Here is a 21538-nt window from a genome sequence, read left to right as displayed (position 1 = left end):
CCAGGGGCTTTAAATGCCTTATCTCTAATCTTTAAAAGAATCTTGCCTCACTTCTTAGATGAGGAAATTAAAAATCAGAGAAGCCAAATGACATGCATATGGACAGTAACACATGGCACAGGGATTAAATTTAAGGCTGAGACCTGTGCTCTCACCTCTTTGAGCTGCTTTTCACATAGGTATATACATGAAATAAAACATCTGCATTAAATCTGTTATCACAAAATATCTATTTTATGGGGTGGTTGCATTAAGAAAAACCCTAAGAAATTACCTATTCGGACAGGGTGGAGTGAAGGGTAGATTATAATCTATGTAAAGTAACATATGATCATTGTAAAGGAGTTAAACAATACAGGAGCAGAGGAAAAAAATGAAATGTCTCTTGTTATAGCTACAATCTCATTCCGCTTTCCAGTTAGGTATGTATCCTTCCTGATCCTCTTCTATGAGTTTACAATGGAATTATACTGTTGCGTGATTTGCTTTTTCATTTAACAATACATCACAGAAAAAATTCCCTGGGTTAGCACATAGGCTTCTACTTCATTCCTTTTGAGGGTTGCAGAGTATTTCACGGTATGGAAGTATAAAATCTATTTTGAAAATGTAATTTCAAACATTTGTGTATTAAAGCGATATTGTAAGGAATATTTACCTGGATAGGAGGTAAAAAATGCCAAGTGACCAATTCAAAAATGACAAAGGACTTGAATAGACACTTCTCCAATAAGCACATGAAAAGATGCTCCACAGCATTACATTTCTGGATAGACACCTTCTGGATCAACAGAACATTACCAGCACTTCAGAATCCTCTCTCCTACCCATCTACTCACTCTCCTCTCCAAAAGTAACCACTGTCCAAACTTTATCACCACAGAACAGTCTTGAACGGTATGATTTTGAACTCTCTCTTTATATATATGGAATTACCCGTGTAAGTGTGTGCATAAATCCGGCTTCTCCCACTCCATATTTATTTTTGTGAGACTCACCCATGTTGCTCCACACAGACATAACTCATTTCATTTTCATTGGTGTAGAAGAATGCACTGAATGAACATGCCTTTATTTATTCATTCCACTACGAATATACCTTTGAGTTCTTCAGTTTTTTGACCATTAGGAATAAGGCTGCTATGAACATTCTATACATATACCTAAGAATGGAGCTGCGGGGTCACAAGGTATATATTTGACAAACTTAGCAGGCAGTGCCAAGCAGTGCTTGTCCTGCATTACGCTTCCCTGGCAGTGTATGAGAATTCCCACAGATTTACATCCTTGCCAACTTTTGGTATCGCTACTTCTTAAATTTTAAGCATTCTGGTGGGTGTGTTTTTGTGAGTTAATAAAGTTTTTACTTGCATTTCCCTAAAGACTAATGATGTGGAACATCCTGTCACGTGCTTATTCCACATTTTGATATTTGTTGTGAAATACCTGATCAAGTTTTCACTCAATTAAAAAAATCAGTTTATCTGTCCTTTTCTTACTGATTCTTTACATACTTTGGTTATGTGACCTTTGTCAGATATGTGTACTGCAAATATCTTTCTCACTGTGTGATTTCCCTTTTTCACTATCTTAATAGCATATTACGATGACATTCTGAACTTTAATTAAGTTTAATGATTAAGCTTCTCAGTTATTATTACTGCTTTATGTCTAACCCAAGATCATGAAAATAGGTCATGAAGATATTCTACAGTATTCTCTTCTAAGTCTTGTTGTTTTACCTTTCATATACAGATCTATAATTCTCCATGACCTAGCAACTTTTATTGAAATGGCTGTCTTTTTCACAATGCTCTGCAGTGTATGAATCAAGCATCTATATGGACACAGGTTTGTTCCTGGACTCTATTCTTTTCCACTGTTCTATCTGTCTATCCTTGCATTAATCTCAGTATCTTAATGAGTAAAGCTTTAACAGTAAGTCTTGATATCTATTATATTAATTTTCGCACTTTTTTGTTCTTCAAAACTGTCTTGTGTGTTTTGGGCTCTGCATTTCTATACAAATTTTAGGATCGATTTAGAATCAGTTGTCAATTTCGAGAAAAATCCTAACTCAAAGCTTGGGGCATTACCAGCAACTCTGCCCTGTTGGGCTCTGAACTCCATTTGTTGTTCCGTGAGTGCTGCGACATTCTCTACTCCATCAGCTTATACCCTAGGGGGCTAATGTCCCCATACACTGGGGTCACGTACCTGGATGTCCTTCTTCTGCTTAATCTTAGCTCAGTAATTGTTTACTACCTTGTTAATCCTCCAGTGCTTCAGAGAGATCTTATATTTTTACATTTCTGTCCAAATTCTCTGTTTGCAGAGGGAGGGTTTGTCTAAATTCCCTAGTCCTTCATTTTTAGAAGCTCATGCTTCAAAAGTAAGCTTTGCTTTTCTTCTCTCTTCACCCTCTCTCCACCTTCCGCCCTCTACCTCCCTCCCCCAAACCCCCTCTTTCTTTCTTTCTGGAAGAAAAGGTGGATAAGGTGGGAAGGTGGGGACTCCACCATGGAAATTATAAAAAAGACCAAATGGTGATCCTAGAAACGAAATACCTGATATGAGAACTGAAGAATTCATTAGATGGGCTTCAGAGAAGCCTGCACAGAAGGAAGAGGTCAACAGAAAGCACCCAAGCTGGAGAGAGGACCAATGAGCCAACATCAAAGACGTAACTGACATGTGCAGGAGGAGGGAGACAGAAGGGCGCAAAACAAATATCCGAGGAGATAACAGCTGAGAACACTAAAAATGTGAAGACAGACACCAGTAAATAACTGCTGGGTAAATGCTGCACAGGATAAACACACAGAAATCCTCATGTGCTTCCTTCCTCTTCCTCCCACCTCAGCCTCACCTGCCATTCAACCAGAACCTGTGGGGACTGAACGAAATGCCAGTTTCTTTGGGACAAGTGTCTACTTTTCTTCCTCTTTTCTTTCCTCTTCTTTTCTCCACCCCCTCCGCCCCACACACGTTCTTTTCCTTAAGGAACCATGGATACATGCTATCTTGGTCAGGACACAGTGACTCATTAGTTTTATTCTTACACACACAAATAATTGGACATATGGAGAGCACTAAGAAGAGTTCCAAAGGGAAAGTTTTCCCTGTTGCCCTTGTTGCGCAATAATATAGGGAGCTTTACGTTGCAGTCTCAAACTATAGCTGCACCTTTCAGATCTGGCATCTAACATGACAGATGGCAATGTTAAAAATAAATAGAACATTAAAGTTATTTGTACTGCAGGCAAAGACAGTTTTAAAGTGTGAAACAAGCCTGAGGCTGACAGAATTCACATCATCCTTTTCAAAATGTATTAAGAATGCACATTTTCCTACGCCAACCCTGCAATGCTGCTCACAAAGGATAAAATACTAGCTTTTGAAGGTGTGCTGTCATTATGTATCATTACTAATTTAGAATTAACAATGCCATACAGGTCTATTAACAGAAACCTATTTTCTAGAACTGTCAATAACTGATTAACTTTCTCAAGTTTTAAAAGTTTTGGACGTTATCACTATTAGAAAATCACTTTCATATTCAGAACATGAGAAAGTATAATATTTGATTGATACAATGTAACATCAATATTAAGCTAGTATTTAAAAACAGTATATCTCTGAGGCGAAATTATCAAAGATAAGACTTTATAATTAATAAAAGTTAAGCTTACGCAGCAGAATACGTAAAAATAATGCACAAGAAATAACAATAAATTTTTGATGTTGAATTTTAATAACTTTAAAATAGTGACCACAAAAACCCATGATCATCTCAATAGATGGATAAAAAGTATCTGACAAAATCCAACACCCTTTTGTGATAAAATCATTCAACAAACTAAGAATTGAAGGGTGCTTCGTCAACCTGATGAAGGGCATCTATGAAAACCCCACAGTTAAAAACTTACTTAACAGTGAACAACTAGATGCTTTCTCCTAAAATCAGAAGTAAGACAAGGATGCCTGTACTCAGAAATTCTATTCAACAATGTAACATATCCAGGACAATTGGGCAGGAAAAAGAAATAAAAAACATCCAAACTGGAAAGGAAGAAGTAAACATATCTCTGTTCACAGATGACATGATCTTATATTTAGCCTATCCCAAGAAAATCTACTAAAAAACCTATTAGAACTAATAAAATTTCAGCAAAGTTTCAGGATACAAGATTAATACACAAGAATTAATTGTATTTCTGTGCACTTGCAGTGAATAATAAGAAAATGAAATTAAGAAAACAATTCCATTTACAATAGCATCAGAAAGAATAAAAATAAATTTAACAACAGATATGCAAAACTTACACTCTAAAAAAAACTACAAAATATTGAATGAAATGAAAGGTCTAATAATCAAATGGAAAAATATCCCATGTTCAAGGACTGGAAGACTTAATAAATACTGGCAAGAAGGTAACACTTCCCAAATTGATAAACAGATTCAATAAATCCCTATCAGAATCCCAGCTCTCTTCTCTGTAGAAACTGACAAGATGATTCTAAAATTCATATAGAACTGCAAGGTTCCCAGAAAAACCAAATCAATCCTGAAAAAGAATAAAGTAGGAGGACCTCCCAATTGCAAAATTTACTACTAAGCAATGGTAATCAAGACAGGGTGGTACTGGCATAAGAACAGACATATAGATCAATGGAAGAGAACTGAAAATCCAGGAATAAACTCATATGTCTAAGGTCAACTGATTCTCTACAAGGGAGTCAAGTCAATTCAATGGGGAAGGAATAATCTTTTCAACAAATCGTGCTCGGACAACTGGATATCCACTGGAGTTGGACCTCACACCACACACAAAGATTAACTCGAAATGGATCACAGACTAAAATATAAGATCTAAAACTATAAACTTAGAAGAAAACATAGGAGTAAATATTGACTTTGGGTTAAGCAACACCTTCTTTGATAAGACATCAAAAGCATAAGTGGCAAAAGAAAAAAATAAATTGAACTTCATCAAAATTAAGAACATTTCCGCTTCAACAGACATCATCAAGAAAATGAAAGACAAACCAGAATGTGAGAAAATATTTGCAAATCGTATTATCTGATATAGGACTAGTATCTGGAATGTATAAAGAACACTTACAACTCAATTAGTAAAAAGACAACCCAATTAAAAAATATACAAAGGATCTGAACGTTTCTCCAAAGATATACAAATGGGTAATAAGTGCATAAAAAGATGTTCAACATTATTAGCCATCAGGGAAATGCAAATCAAAATCACAAAGATATATCACTTCATACCCACTAAGACAGCAATAACCAAAATAAAAAAATAAAAAAAGTAACAAGGATATGGAACAACTGGAATTCTCATACACTGCTGGTGGAATTGTAAAACAGTGCAGCTACTTTGTAAAAGTTTGGCAGTTCCTCAAAAGGTTGAACAGAGTTACCATATGGCCCAGCAATTCTACCCCTAGATATATACTCAAGAGACGAAACATACATCTATAAAAAAACTTGTACACTAAGTATTACATTATTCATAATAGCCAAAATGGAAAACCAAAGTGAATGGATAAAAGAAATATTGTATATCCATACAATGGACTATTATTTAGCCATAAGAAAGAATGAAGCACTGATACATGGATGAATCTTGAAAACATTATGCTCAGTGAAATAAGCCAGTCACAAAAAGACTATATATTGTATGATTCCATTTATGTGAAATGTCTAGATTAGAGAAATCTAGAGACAGAAAGTAGGTTAGTAGTTGCTTAGGGCTGGAAGGAAGGGAGAGGATGGGGCAGTGTCTGCTAATGGGCATAGGATTTTTTTTTTAAAGTTACTGATGCCATATTTAAACAAGGAAAGAAAACTACAGCCATCACAACCACTAATGAATAAGTACTCACTGAGAAAGTGTTTTTATGTTTAACAAGTTTACCCAAAGAAGGGGGATTTAACAGAGGATAAAAATGCCTTGAGGGCTTCCCTGGTGGCGCAGTGGTTGGGAGTCTGCCTGCTAATGCAGGGGACACGGGTTCGAGCCCTGGTCTGGGAGGATCCCACATGCCGCTGAGCAACTGGGCCCATGAACCACAACTACTGAGCCTATGCGTCTGGAGCCTGTGCTCCGCGACAAGAGATGCCGCGATAGTGAGAGGCCCGCGCACCACAATGAAGAGTAGCCCCCACTTGCCACAACTGGAGAAAGCCCTCGCACAGAAGCGAAGACCCAACACAGCCAAAAGTAAAATAAATAAATAAAAGAAATGCATTTCCATTAAAAAAAATAATGCCTTGAAAAGAGACTGAGAATCCCACGGTGAGGGTAGAGAAGGGCAGAGGGAATGTAATACAATCAGGAGAAATACACTTGATTACTCCCTCCTCCTTCTAAAATCTTTTAGTCTTTGTTTTTATTTTCTTTCCAAAAATTTACATTACATTAAAAAGTTCCAGATGAGGTATTCTGTAAAATTTGTCCAGATTAAATCACCCCAATAAAAACAAAAATTTCCAGTTTTAAATTTTTACCCCCTGTAACACATTGCTCTACATATCTGTAAAATACTCCAAATACTTATATAGCACTGTAAATATACTACATAAATGATAACAAACGCTGTTTAAAATAGTTTTCATGTTCACAGGCACTGATGAAATATACATTCCCTTCATTTATTAATTTTCAGCTAATCATACTATGTCCATGTCAGTTCTTTAAACCTGGTATTTTCTTTTATCATTTTATTCATTAATAAGCTACATTCCTACTATATCCATGTCAGTTCTTTAAACCTGGTATTTTCTTTTATCATTTTATTCATTAATAAGCTACATTCCTACTATATAATTGTAAAAACAAATAATGACAAAGCTTAATGGAGCAAACAGTTCTTAAAATTTTGAATGCATGTAAACCTTTGTGAAATGATCAAGAGAGAAAAAAGAATATATTAAGAATCAAAACCACATAAAATTCAGAATGCATATTATGACAATAAATGCAAAGAATAGCTAGACAAGCTATGTGCTTGACTGGAAGAGAAAATCTGAATCTTTAAGCAGTTGATAAATAATCACATTAATGAAAAAGTGTACTCACCGGGTTTTGGCACTGAGTTGGTCACTGACTGGGGAACTTTCTGATTAATTAACTCAACACAGTGTCCAGGGAAGAGTCCCACCTAAAGAAGAAAAGCAGCAAAGAGAGGATTTTAAACCAGAGAACAGACCAGTGTATGAACACTGCCAATTCAATTCCAGTCATGTGCTCCACAGCCCCTCCCAATGATTCTGTTATTCCAAGACTCTAAATCACTGATGATGTCAATTATACAAAAAATAAAACAATCTGTTGCTACGAGTATATCGAGTTAACGTGTTTTATTTGTCTAAATATCTAAGTCTGCTTTCCTAGTTTTACCTTTTAATTTCCCAAACTTCTTTTACACCAATTAAAATATTTAGTCTGATACCAAGTTATGCGTGCAAGAGGTATAATTTATACCTGTTAATAATTTACTTTGCTGAAATTTTAATCTAGTTGTGTTAACACCTCTACTGTCAACTTTCATATTTACTGATTTCTCTATATGATTTTTTAAAAAATCAACACTAAACCTCATTCAAATTTTTTTGCAAATTTTCTCTTCTTTCTCTCACAGGTTCCATGAAAAATGACAAGACTAAAATAAATTGGTGAAACAATTGCTCACTTAAAATCCTGGTATCCACTGTTGTTAAAGAGCCTAGTAGTGTGTGGATAAGTGGGAAAGCAAGAGAAGAAAACAACCAATCTCAGCAGTGGTAACAGACTCTGGCTTTAAAAAACACACCAATTTGACCTGGTAGCAGGATTGCTCATGGTGTTAGGTATATGCCCAAGGAGCTGTATTAGTAAAATACTGAGCTCCAGATCACCCAGAGATACTACACAGCCAACAGAATGGAGAAACAAACAGCCAGGAAACAAAAGTAAAAAGGGAATTTTTACCAATATTTATAGATGTTTTCTTAGATGGGAATATAATTGGGCTGCCAAGCAGCAGATGTTAAAGCTGAAACAAGAAAACTACATCACTTTGTACATCCCTCTGTTGTCAGACTCTGGGGGAGAAAGGAATGGTCTTCCAAGAGTATGATTCATCGTGAAGTTTTGAGCTATATAATTTCCATCTGTGTGGGATTATTTTCACATACTCACTTGCTGCATCCTTACTTCAATTTCTTGATTGATATTCTATGTTAGTTCTTAAAATTACGAAGATGTAACTAGTTATCATGAGCTGAAAAGGGCTTATTAACAAATTTCCAGTTTTGTTTGAAAGATCTGAAATTTTGGTCTTAGAGTTCCTATATGCATTGCCTTCCAAAATGATGCTCTAAGTATCTGCTTTTATTGGTGAAATTCTATATCATACTTTACTCAACTTCCTATTTAACTAATAACAAGTAGAAATTCTTCCAAGACTGGTTAGAACCAGACAAGAATCAACTTGAAAAATTATTCTCATTCTCTCTTATGCAAATCAGTTATAAGATAATCACTTATGGTTAAGTGTAGCCCCAGGATTAAGAGGGCCTGGGTTCTACTCCAGGTCTGCCACTTATTGGTCGGGTTTATAACTAAGCCTCTATGTTTCAGTTTCTTCCTCTAAACATAATAATATTGTACCTAATTCATAAGAGCTGTTATGAGAATTAAATGGATCAGTATAAGCAAAGTGCATATAGTAAGCACTTGAGAAATGCTGTCTATTCTTTATTATCTCAACATGCTGGCCACTGGAAGATCTAGAGGGCTCCGGTCCCTCCACTGTATGGATATGACACACAATACCTACCACCTTTTGCTTGTGTATACTTAAGTTTCCTCACTGTCAAATATCATTCTTTCCATAAAATTCTAATTCATTTCAATTTGTAAGCATTTTCTGCCAATCTACTATAGAGAAAAGGCCACCCATTTACTAGGCTCTGTGATCTGGAGCAAATTGCTTAACATCTGTCTGTTTCTTAATTTGTAAAAATGGGACAACATTAGCTACCTCAATAATGCGTGTGAAAGCACCTAGCCTAGTTTCTAAACTCAAGCATCTGTCAGCAAACAAAACTAATTTTCCATCACTTCTTCACAAAGACTGCACAAAGCTTAATGATCTTCTTTGGGGAACTGTATCATACATACTAGTTACACTTTCACCTTTTGAATGTCTCAGTGCATCAGGTCTAGGTATATGGGGGAAATGCTACTGTGTACTGTGTAGAGGCAGGTCCATGATAGGTTCATCTGATGCCTCATTCCAATCCCTGCTCACCTGTCTCCCTTTGCTATAAAGTGCAATATTACTAAATATTAGCTAAACTAAATATTCAGTTTCCCAGATTCATTGCATTCAGGTGTAGCCACGGCACCTGTAAAAAGCTTTACTGCTACTATTCTGTCTCTTCTTTATGCTGTGTATGTAGGTATTGGGATTGGATGCAGTAGCCATCATTTGACCTTAAAGAAAGGCCAAGAGAATCTTAGAGAATTCTGCCTAGCATCATGAAGCTGCTGACTCAACTGCAGCAATGCTACCTTTTCTGTTCACTTTTGTTTCTTGAAGCCAAAATCACTCTTAACTGTAACTGTTTACAGTTAGGGTAACTTTTATTTAAAGGAGTTAATTCTGTATACTTGTGAAAAGCAAATAGATTCTGTTTTCCTATTATAAAATTTCCATCATAAAAAATGGAACTGTGTTCTACTGAAAATATACACGTAATATAACTAACCCTAAAAATATAGTTAATGAACATTTATACTTTTTTGATGCATACTTAAGCTAGTATTTCACCAAATATAAATAATTCTAATAAACTCAAAATGTCCAACGTTAAAAGTGACTGGAACTCTAACAATATGATTTATGAACTACATCATCCTGTTTTATTCACATTAAATTATATTTTTATAATTATATTCATCATATTATTCTTTCTGCTGCAGTGGCATTTTCTAAAGCTCTAATGTAAATGGCTGAGAAAGGTGAGGGGAATTCAGTGTATTTTGCAGGACTCAAAATGAGTTTCTACTCTAGGAAGATGGGAGGGAAAGAAAAGACGAGCATCTAGGGCCCATGAGGGTAGAGGAGCAGGTAATAAAAATAGAGTAACAGAAGAAAAAGATAAGGCAGGAACAGTTTAGGGATGGGCTTAGAGGAGAGAAAGAGAACCTTCAATTTAGTAGTTTTTCCCCGAGTCAATTTGGCATGAGGAAGAAAGAAAAGTATATGAATGTAAGAGACACAGAGGCAGAAAACACAGGAATTATCAAGAGGATTAGATACGTGAAAAGTTAAATCAGATGCTTCTGCAGTTTTTTCCCACTTTTATTGAGGTATAACTGACAAACTGTGCATATTTAAAGTGTACATTTTGATAAGTTCTGGCACCCATAAAACTGTAACCACACTTAAATTTATGAATATATGTATCAACCCCCAAAGTTTCCGTGTATCTCTTTGTAATCTCTCCCTCTCCCTACCAGCCCCTACCCCTGCCCACCAGGCAGCCACTAACCTAGTTTCTATCACTAAACATTACTTTGCAATTCCTACAATTTTATATGAATAGAGTCATGCAGAATGTACTCTGTGTCGTCTGTTTCCTTTCATTCAGCATAATTATTTTGAGGGTCATTCATGTCGCTGTATTTATCAATAATTCTTTCCTTCTATTCCTGAGTAATATTCTACTGTATAAATACCACCATTTGTTTATGCATTAATCTCTTGTTCATGAGATACCTGGGCTGTTTCCAGCTTGAGGCCATTATATGTAAGGCTGCTATGAACAGTCATGTGTGAGTTTTTGTATGAACGTAAGCCTTCTTTTCTCTTGGATAAACATCTGGGGGTCGAATGGCTGGATCATGTCATCAGTGTATGTTTAAGAAACTGACAAACTGTTTTCCAAATTGGTTGTAGCATCTTACATTCCCCCCAACTGTGTCAGCGTTCTAATTCCTCCACATCCTCGCCATTATAATAAGTATGTAGCAAGACTTCACTGTCATTTTAATTTGCATTTCTCTAATGACTACTGGTGTTGAGCATCTAATTATGTGTTTGTTTGTCATATATCTTTTTGGTTAAGTGTCTGTTCCCACTTTTGCTACTTTTTAAATTGAGTTCTGTTTTCTTGTTGAATTTTGAGAGTTCTTTGTATGTTGTGGATACAAGTCCTTCATCAGATATAATCATCACAAATATTTTTTCCCAGTCTGTGGTGTGTCTTTTTATTGTCTTATAAGTAACGTCTTTCAAAGAGCAGAAGTGTTAAATTTTGATGAAATTCAATTTATTATTTTATGAATTGTTCTTTTGATATTACACCTAAGAAACTTTGCCTAAGCCAAAGTCACAAAAGTTTCTCCTATGCTTTCTTCTAGATGCTTTATAGTTTAAGCTTTACATTTTGGGTACGTGATCCATTTTGAGTTAATTTTTGCATATGGCGCAAGAAATAAATCAAAGGATTTCTGGAGGCATAAGGATATCCAACTGTTCCAGCATCATTTGTAAAACAGACCATGTTTTCTTCACTGAACTGACATTGAACCTCTGTCGAAAATAAGCAGTCCATGTATGTGTGGGTCTACTTCTGGTCTATTCTGTCCTGTTGACTTACTTGTCTATCTTTCCCCTAATGCCACACTCTCTTGGTACTGCAGCTTTATAGTTGAGTCTTCAAATCAATTAGTGTTAGTTCTCCAACTTTGTTCTTCTTTTTCAAATTTGTTTTGGCTGTTCTTTTCTAGGTCCTTTGCATTTCCCTATGAATTGTTTAATCTGCTTATCAATTTCTACAAAAAATCTGCTGAGATTTTGATTGGGATCAATTTGAGAAGAGATGGCATCTTAACAATATAAAGACTTCCAACCTATACACAGGGTATATATCTCTCATTTTTAAAATATTCTTTAATTTCTCTCAGAAATGCTTTGTAGCTTCCAGTACACAGATCTTTTGGATCTTTTTTCCAATATATCCCTAAGTAGTTCATAGTTTTGATGCTATTACAAATGGGTTTTATTATATTTTCTCACTGATGTTAATGCTACTGGTCTGTGGACTAGATATGAAATAACAAGACGTCCATGCAGTTGTCCCAAGTATATATATTTTAAATATACACTGTGTATTTTAAATATACAATTACTTTCCTTTTATTTCTCCTTTATATTATATGTGAAAAATTATACTGACTTTTTTGAAATTGTGTTTGTAGGTTGGTATATCATTTGTAAATTCCATTTCAGGATCATAAGGAAAGATTTTAGAAATTATTTATCATAACAAGGGGGTATAGGGTTTGATGAGGTTAAGAACTACCACTCTAAGCCATTTTGTCAATAATTTCCATGAAACTGAATGTTTAAGCATCATTTGCTAGGACATATTCTGATGTTACAAATTAACAAAAGGAGCTATCTAGAAACTAATTTCTCTCTAAACATCAGTGGCAGCTGCTAATGGCACTAATAAGAAAAATAAAAAACTGCAGTAACACAGAAAATAATTTAAGAAAATTTACATATTTTTGTGATCCAAGGCGGGGAAAATACAAAATTGGAACTCACCAAGCTTGTGTTCTGGCTATATCACTGACTTACTGTCTTTGTAAATCAGAACAATCTATCTAAATTCCTTTGTCTCAGGATTTCTATAATTTTAAAATGACAGTGTAGGACCAGATGATCCACTACCATCTTTTCTAATATAGAAATCTATGATTCACACATGCAGACAAGCAGAAGCCACTACTGGTTCATTAAATTACTACTATGATCTGTTCTTTGCCCAGAATGCCTAAATTTCTACCTAAGCTCTGACACTAAACAGCAAAATAACAATGGGCTTGTAGTTTAGTCCCCTTTTGCTTTAGTTTCCTTGTCTGTAAAAGAGAGGTAATAATAGTACCTTCTTCATAGACTGTGAGAATTAAAGGTTAATGGAAAGCACTTAGAAAGCACACGTAAGAGCACCAAGAAGTGTTACAATTCATTATATTGGAGTACCACATAGTCCTTCTTCCCTTGAAATTCTAGAACATTACAGATGAAAAATTACAGTATGTGATTTCCCATTACTTAACTGGAGAGGAAATATTTTGCTCTACTTAAAATTTGAGTAATGAAAAGGTGTAGCTTTGAATTCCATACATAAAATGATGGTCTTCATATAAATAAGTGGGTAAATTGTCTTCCTCTATTAAACTACTTACTACAAGGGACAAGGTTTCCAAATATCTTCCCTTTGGAATAAAGAATACTTTTCTGAAAATAAGCTACTTGGAACCACATTAAACTCCTGAGGTAAGGAAATGTTTACTGTCCAAGATTTGCTTCTCTGTCATTGTACACAGAAACCCTCACACAACCTTCTGGGTTAACTTTGAAAAATAAAATAGCCGATCCTTGATCATCTTGTGGAGAAGCAAGAGAACATGAGCTGTACAGAGTTCTGTCACTCTCTAAATAGTATTTTATCTCTTAGATTGACTGTATCCCAAATACGTTTTAGAAGATTTTCTGGGGGGAAAGGAGAACACTCACTAAACTGTGTTAAATTTCTTCCTTTATCTGTGCACAGGATAAACAATGGAGGCTGGGTCAGTGGTTCTCACATTTTGTGCTTATCCATCACCTAAGGAACTTGATAAAATTCAGATTCCTGTCCCCATTCCTGGAGATTCTGATTAGTATTATCTGGTTTTAACATGTTTCTTGGGTCATTCTGATGCCAGTGGCTCCCAGATAAAATTTTGCCAAACATGGCACTAACAAACAAATAATCCTCAAAGATTTTAACATTTTACATTTGTGTTATGGCTTTTACGTAAGAAAAAAAGACTTTCCAGACACCTCATCTCACATTTCCAACCGCAGTCCCCAGATAAGTACAAAAGCTGATGACATTTATTTTTAACAAGAAAGAAAAAAGCAAAGAGCTTTTTTTTTTTTTTTTTTTTGCTGAAGTACAGATTATATGATGAAACACCTCAGAAAAGAGGTAAAAGATTCAATATACTCTTTTGAAGACAAGTAAAAAACAGATTTCGGAATTTCAAATTACTATAGTTAATATAATTTCACACTTCCTACTCCCATAAGTTTAAGAAAAGAAACATAGTCACAGTATAATTTAAACACATGGATGAACTTAATCCTTCTGTTCCCACAGCAAAATTATGGTCTAGGTTAAAACAATACACAGACTGGCCGAATGCTGATCTTTATCAACCACCAGCGGATTGGCAGAGTTTACCTACAGCTCAGAGTAAGCACTGCTTCCAGAACAGTGGTCTGAGGAACACCTGGGCAGGAATCACATGGATAAAAATGCAGGCTTAGGGCTTCCCTGGTGGCGCAGTGGTTGAGAGTCCGCCTGCCGATGCAGGGGACAGGGGTTCGTGCCCCGATCCGGGAAGATCCCACATGCCGTGGAGCGGCTGGGCCCGTGAGCCATGGCTGCTGAGCCTGTGCGTCCAGAGCCTGTGCTCCGCAACGGGAGAGGCCACAACAGTGAGAGGCCCACGTACCGCAAAAAAAAAAATAAATAAAAATGCAGGCTTAATCCTATCCCACAACCAGTGAAACAGAATTTCAGGGCTTCGGTCATAGGATTTTATGTTTTAACATGTTCCTCATGTAACGTGTCATAAGCATACCAAGTAAAGTTTGAGAATCAGTGGCGAAGGGAGAGGAGAAGGAATTACTGGTAACAGAGAAATGAAGATGGCAGAACAGCGCCCTAACTGTATTGGTAAATGCTACTCCTTGGACTAATTTTATTTGCAAGTTAAGAGAACAATGCAATAAATACCATCACACACCTATCAGAATGGTTAAAACAACAACAACAACAACTGAAAACTATTGAATGCTGATGAGAATGCAGAGCAGCATCACTGCTGTTGCTGGTGGGAAGGCAAAACGGTAACAACTACTTTAAAACACAGTTTGGTAGTTTCTTACAAAGCTAAACGTGATCTTACCATACAATACAGCAAGTGCACTCCGTGGTATTTACCCAAAGGAGGTGAAAACACATCTGCACAAAAACCTACACATGGATGTTTACAGCAACATTATTCATAAATGCTCCAAACTAGAAGCAACCAAGATGCACTGTAATAAGTGAATGGAAAAATTAATTATGGCATATCCATAATAATGAATATTAGACAGTGCAAAAAAGGAACTATCAAACCATGAAAGACATGGAGGAACCTAAAATGCATATTGCTAAGTGAAAGAAGCCAGTTTGAAAAGGCTACATACCATATGATTCCAATTATACGATGTTTTGGAAAAGGCAAAACTATGGAGACAATAAACAATCAGTGCTTGTCAGAGGTTAGGAGGAGAGAAGGATGGGCAGGTGAGCACAGGAGATTTTTAGGACAGTGAAACTACTCTGTATGAAGCTGTAATGCTGGATACATGTCATTATGCATCTGTTAAAACCCACAGAACTATATACATCATAAAGAGTGAACCTTAATGAAAATATGGATTATAGTTAATAATGATGTATGAATATTGGTTCATTAAAGGTAACAAAAAGCAAACCCCAAAACTGTTTCCATAATTATGGAGGAGGATGTGATACTGACACACTGTATTCTTATCCCTGTGGTTCTGGCCCTGGTGTTCCTCAGACCACTTTTCTAGAAAGAGTGCTTACACTGTGCTGTAGGTAAACTCTGCTAATCAGCTTGTGGGTAATAAAGTTCTGCATTTTTCTAATTCTATTCAATGAAATTGTAAAGCAAGGTGTTAATAGGAGAAACTGTATACATGTGTGGGGCAGGGAGTATACGAAATTCTGTGTATTATCTGGTCAACTACTCTGTAAACTTGTACTAAATGATAAAATCTATTAATTATTTTTTAAATAATAAAAAATAAATAAAACAAAGTCACAAGCCAACAACTGCACAGCATCAGTTCACAGGGCTCTGAGGGAAAGGCTTCCACACACCACATGTACCCTGTCATGCCCCGACAGCTGGCCGGAGAAAACGACACGCGAGACTGAGAAAAAAGAAAAGGGGAGTCCACGTAACACGCTATAAACACATCAGGTTGAGCAGAGCTGCCTGCACGCCGACGCTGCATTTCCAGAGCGCGTCCCTTTAGCGGTCAGAGTGCCACAGCTCAGAGCTGGCCTCTATCCTGGGACACAACAGCCCACATCTCTGCTCCCCTTCACCCTCTCTCCCGAGAGTGGTCAGCTCTAAATGGCCTTGATTCCCGGAAGAACACTGTCCAAGCTACCCCAAGGCCAAGCCCAGCCCCTCGTCTCCTGCTACTGTATCAGGAAGACAGGTTTCCTGCCTCCGTGCTTCCTCCTTCATGGCTCACTGACAAAGCTCAGTTTACAGAGTCCATCTGTGTGACCAGGACAGGTCAAGCTGGCTAACCAGTCACATGGCTGCTTCACATCTAGCCGGTCTACTCAGGTCATCTGGACATCCTCTCCTCTGAAGACATGCATAGGACTCTGCATTTCAAAGTCACCACCTCCAGGAACCCCTCCTAGATCTCCTAGGGAGTCCTGCTGGGCTCAGAACCTCCCACTCATCTGAGAGGCCCTGAGGAGGGGACCAGTACTGCCTGTCCTCCTCGTCCTGCCTTGGGGCATGGTGTCAGTGCCCAGAGGGCCTTCTGCCATGAATGAAACGAAGGCCCTGTACCAGCCTGTGAGTACCACCGGGCCCCTTCTCAGATGCTGCCTGAGGACAGTGGGGCGGGGAGGGGCACCCATGAAGCAGTCACTCCCAGGGCTTCTTCCTCCCAAGGCCCTCAGGCTCTCTGCAGTCATGGCCAACACCCCTACACCCTGCCTGCCCTTGGCCTAAGAGCCAGTCTGGCTCAAGCAGGGCCCTACTCTTTATCACGTCTGTGAGAGAGAGTCCAGGAAAGGCCTTCAAGCCAGCCCTAACAGTGGCTCCACCCACCTAGCCATCCAGGACTGGCTAAATAATATCTCCCCAAATTCTTATGCTGAAGCCTTTAACCCCAGTATCTCAGAGCGTGACTGTACTTGCAGATGGCAGAGAGGAGGACTGAATTGTGTGGGTTCTTCCCATAAAGTATTCAGTTCCTTTTTTAAATGAAGTTTTGATAGTGACATTTAAAGACCTGCTCCTGGTTTCATGGGTGCCCCCATGCCCCCAAATCAACTCCTCTTCTCACAGCCATACTCCAACATGGTCTAAACAGACCAGCATTCCTGTATGAAAAACATTTCATTATCAATTATAAATCAGTCCTGAAAGTTTTAAAACCTGTTTTTATATTAAATAATTTGTTTGGGGAATAAACTAATTTTTAACTCTAAATAAAAGAGTTAGGAAGATAAATCTATACCTAGCACAGAGTCAATACTCAATAAATATTTGTTATATGAAAGAAGGGAAAACCTGCTCTTTTGCAATCATGGAATTAAAATGTTAACAAGGACTAACGGGATTACAGTGGAACTAAGAAGAAACCAAAGTCCAAAGAAAGCAAGTGACTTGCCTAAGATTATAAGAAAGGTAGCAATATCAAGACTAAAACGTAACTGTCATTTTAAAGCCAAATTTACTTTTTGATCATCTTTGGGGCCCTAACATTTATAGCTCATTTCCATGAACATGGAGAACTGACCTCTTAATAAGAAAAAGAGGTAACACCAGTTTTCCATTTAGTTTTATATTTAATCAGAAGCACCAATTATTCATAACAATTAAGAAATCAGAGCACAGATAAAGAAGGACTGCAAATTATACAAATAAGAAAATTTGTGGGGTAATAAACATGATTTTTTTGCTTTTAATCATCAAATTAAATTGCTATAAATGCTCTTATAACAGATAAAGAGAGAGATAAACTTAAATCTGCAAAATAAAAAACTGAATTATTTACATTTAAAAATCAACATCTATTGAGTGAAAAATATGCATCAAGTCTGCTCTAGATACTTTACATACTTTATCCTCACACATTTAATCTTTGCAATAATTTTATGAGATTAAGAATAGTCCTACAATCCCCATTTTACAATTGGGGAAACTAAAGCACAGAGAAGTAAAATAACTTGCTCAACATAACACAAGATTAAAACCCAAGCAATCTAGCACCAGAACCCATGCTCTTAACCACCACACTATCCTGTTTTAAACTGTATGATTATTTTTTGATAAAATACATTTTATAAAAACCTAATAGCTTTTATTTTATATGCACTTAAAGCTCAAGATATTTATATGATAGTTATTAATATTTCTAACTGTACAGCACGAGCATTTAATCTATGCAGCATTTTAGGAACACTTTTATAAATGAACAACAAATATATTCAGGATACAATTTTAAGGCATTTTCAGATGCTGTTCTAGTGGTAGTTTTAAAAGATAAAAGGAAACTTTTCTATCCTATGGAAATTAGTGCTAGTCAATCTAAAATATGCCTTTATCAGGTCTCAAATTACTTAGGCATATAAGGAAAAAGAAAGAGACAGCTTTAGATTCTGCTGTTATTCTGTAATTCACACATTGTTTGCATTAACAGTTACAGTGCATTAAAAAAACACTGATCAAACTGACTTAATTCTAGAGAGAAAACATATGTGATTCATGATTTTAAACCACTGTGAAAAGCAAGGCAGAGTCACAGTCCCGATAATCTAAAAGTGGTCACCAGGCATGTGATTCTGCTCACAATTTGGCGATGCCACCATACAGGAAAGAAGAAGGAGATCAAAACAACCACAATAGTAACTCAAAAAGGAAACCCAAGTCTAATATCATCTACATTTTTTTTATCACTGCAGACAAAATTTCTGATGACAAAGTCCACTGCCAGCACATATTATAAACAGAAATATTACTGAAAGAAAAAACGATCTTTGACCTTTCCACACCAAATTCTTTGTTGCCTACCTGAAATCCATGCTTGCCTCTCCACCACGTGCTTAACACTTTTGGGGGCATGTCAATAACAGAAACAATGTCTCCCACCTAGGAGAAGAATTTTAAGTGAAACGTTTTAAATCAATTTTTAAAGCAACTGTCTGTCTAGAATTTAAATCTTAACTGTAACAAAAGGGTAAAGTACTATCTTATTTTCTGGCTCATTATTTCTGGTAAAACATTAACACTTCTTTCTGTAAGGAATTTAATAATCTTAACCATTTGTTAAGGAGAGGTTTACAGAAAGTTAAGCAGCACAAAGACTGTGGTCCAACTAACAACTGTAGTTAACTTCAGAAAGCCTGACTGATAGCATAAGATGTTTGAACATTAGGCATCATACCATCATCACTTCTGTTAAAATACTCTGTTAACTGCTGTTACTAAAGGTGATCAGATTCACTTTAGTGAATCTAAAAGGCAATTTTAAATACTCATATTTAGAACAACAGCGGCTTCTATTAATACATTTAGCGAGCGCTTACCATGTGCCAGGCACTGTGCTAAACATTTGACATATCTTATTTCATCATATAGGAAAGCTCTAAGATGTCTACAATTACTGGGTTATTCTTAGCACATGTAAAACTGAATGACAACTACACTTCTTTTAATAGATGGTTCAATATAACATTCCCACTAAACAGCTGACTTTCTTCACTTTAAAAGACAAACTAATGAGTTTGTACAAACTTTTACAAAATTGTAAGTATGAAAATAGCAATAATAGTTTTTAATAATATATTTAAAGGAAGTTGTATTCTTCAATCAAAATAACTGATGATCTCTGTGATAAACCAGTTAAGCACTTCAGAGCAATGTTGCTAATGTACACAATATTGCTTTAAGAATTTTTTTTGTATATTCACAACTAATTTTTCCAGTCATGAAAGTCCTCTTCACAAAACCATACTTGCTAACAGACATGGTATCTTTCAAGACCAAGGATTCCTTTGTGTATAGAGCTAAAACTTTAGTTTGAGAACAGTTTGAATTCTATACAGTAAAAATTTACACTTTTTTTCCTCTTAAACTGAATAACTGCCAGCATTTTCTTTGGTCTCTCATCAGCCAATATTAAAAGAAGAAACTTAATTCCCCTCCTTTTGCATCTGATAGCAAGAAATGTTCATTTCACTTTTCATCTGGTCTTTACCTCAATCTATGAACAATGAGAAGAAAGTGTCACGGGGTATTGTTTTTAGGTGCTAAAAACACAAAGACAAAAGAGGATTTGGCTTTCAAGAAGCTCACAGAGACAAACAGGAGAACAATTATGACTGAATGTAGTAAGTGACATATCAGAGATAAGCCTTGAGAACAGCTCAGAATGACATTCAGTGCAGGTTCTGGGGGGTATGTATTTCCATGGAGTAGAGGGAAGGAGATCAAGGAGACTTCCTAGAAGAAATGGGAGACATTTAAGCTGAATTTTCAAGAATGAGTATAGTCATTAAAATAAAAATAGATGGCATGCCAGGCTGAAAGACAATGATGCACAGAAAAACCTGGTGCTTTTCATTAAGGAAATGATTGCAACAGTTAAAACTGAGGCTAGAAAGATAGCAGGGACTGAGCTAACACATAGCAACTTTAGTCACTTACCTCTAAGGTCAATTCATCCGGGGCCCGAGCAGTGTACCTCTTGATAACATGGGCAGCACCAACAGCAGGAGTGTTAATGGATGATTCTTCATGAACTAGAAGGTGATTTCCCTTATTATCAATCTGTAACAAAGAATATGTACCATGAGATGGTTAAAGACATGGGACTTGGAAGTTTCTTTGTGTATCTATATAATTCAACTTGACTTAGAAAAACCATAACCCAAAGAATATTAAAAAAAAACAAACCCACCACTTATCGAGTACTTACTATATGCCAGTCATTGTATTGTACATATAACATACATACTTTAATCTTCATAACTCTAAAAGATACTTATCATCATTATCAACACTTAAAGATGAAGATGCTAAAGCTAAAATAGGCTATATAAATTATGAGAGATTAAATAATTTGTCCCAGATCACACAGCCAATAATGAAGAACCAAGATCTCAGGGCAAGTTGGCCTGGCTCTAAGGTCTATATTCTTTCTACTTTCATTGCCTTCCCAATTTCCACTGAGAGGAGAGAATAATGTAACTCTACATATGCAAACTAAGGGGAAAAACCTAACCTATTGACAGGAGGATACTCTATCACTCAAGACATTCTTTTTTTTTTTTTTTTTGCGGTACGCGGGCCTCTCACTGTTGTGGCCTCTCCCGTTGCGGAGCACAGGCTCCGGACGCGCAGGCTCAGCGGCCATGGCTCACGGGCCCAGCCGCTCTGCGGCATGTGGGATCCTCCCGGACCAGGGCACGAACCCGTGTCCCCTGCATTGGCAGGCGGACTCTCAACCACTGCACCACTAGGGAAGCCCCACTCAAGACATTCTTAAATCAGACTCTTTAAAAGGTTAATTGTCTCTGGTTCATCAATGACTAAAAACTATTTTCAGTTACTAAGCCAATTAAATATATATA

At 36.6% G+C, this 21538-nt stretch overlaps 1 protein-coding gene across 2 annotated transcripts in view; it reads right to left on the bottom strand.

Annotated features, from left to right (window-relative positions):
- The window catches only part of ARHGAP32 (Rho GTPase activating protein 32), a 168359-nt gene that overhangs the window by 61848 nt on the left and 84973 nt on the right, over positions 1 to 21538 (bottom strand). For both annotated transcript variants that reach the window (XM_079707984.1, XM_079707985.1), the window contains 3 exons: positions 20613 to 20735; positions 18978 to 19055; positions 7101 to 7182 (listed from right to left, as the gene is read on the bottom strand). In XM_079707984.1, coding sequence (XP_079564110.1) covers positions 7101 to 7182; positions 18978 to 19055; positions 20613 to 20735 — 283 coding nt within the window. The remainder of the gene's footprint in view (positions 1 to 7100; positions 7183 to 18977; positions 19056 to 20612; positions 20736 to 21538) is intronic.

The sequence above is a fragment of the Hyperoodon ampullatus genome (assembly GCF_949752795.1).
Source record: "Hyperoodon ampullatus genome assembly, chromosome: 7".
Taxonomy (NCBI): domain Eukaryota; kingdom Metazoa; phylum Chordata; class Mammalia; order Artiodactyla; family Ziphiidae; genus Hyperoodon; species Hyperoodon ampullatus.
This window is presented reverse-complemented; position numbering and strand designations above follow the sequence as displayed.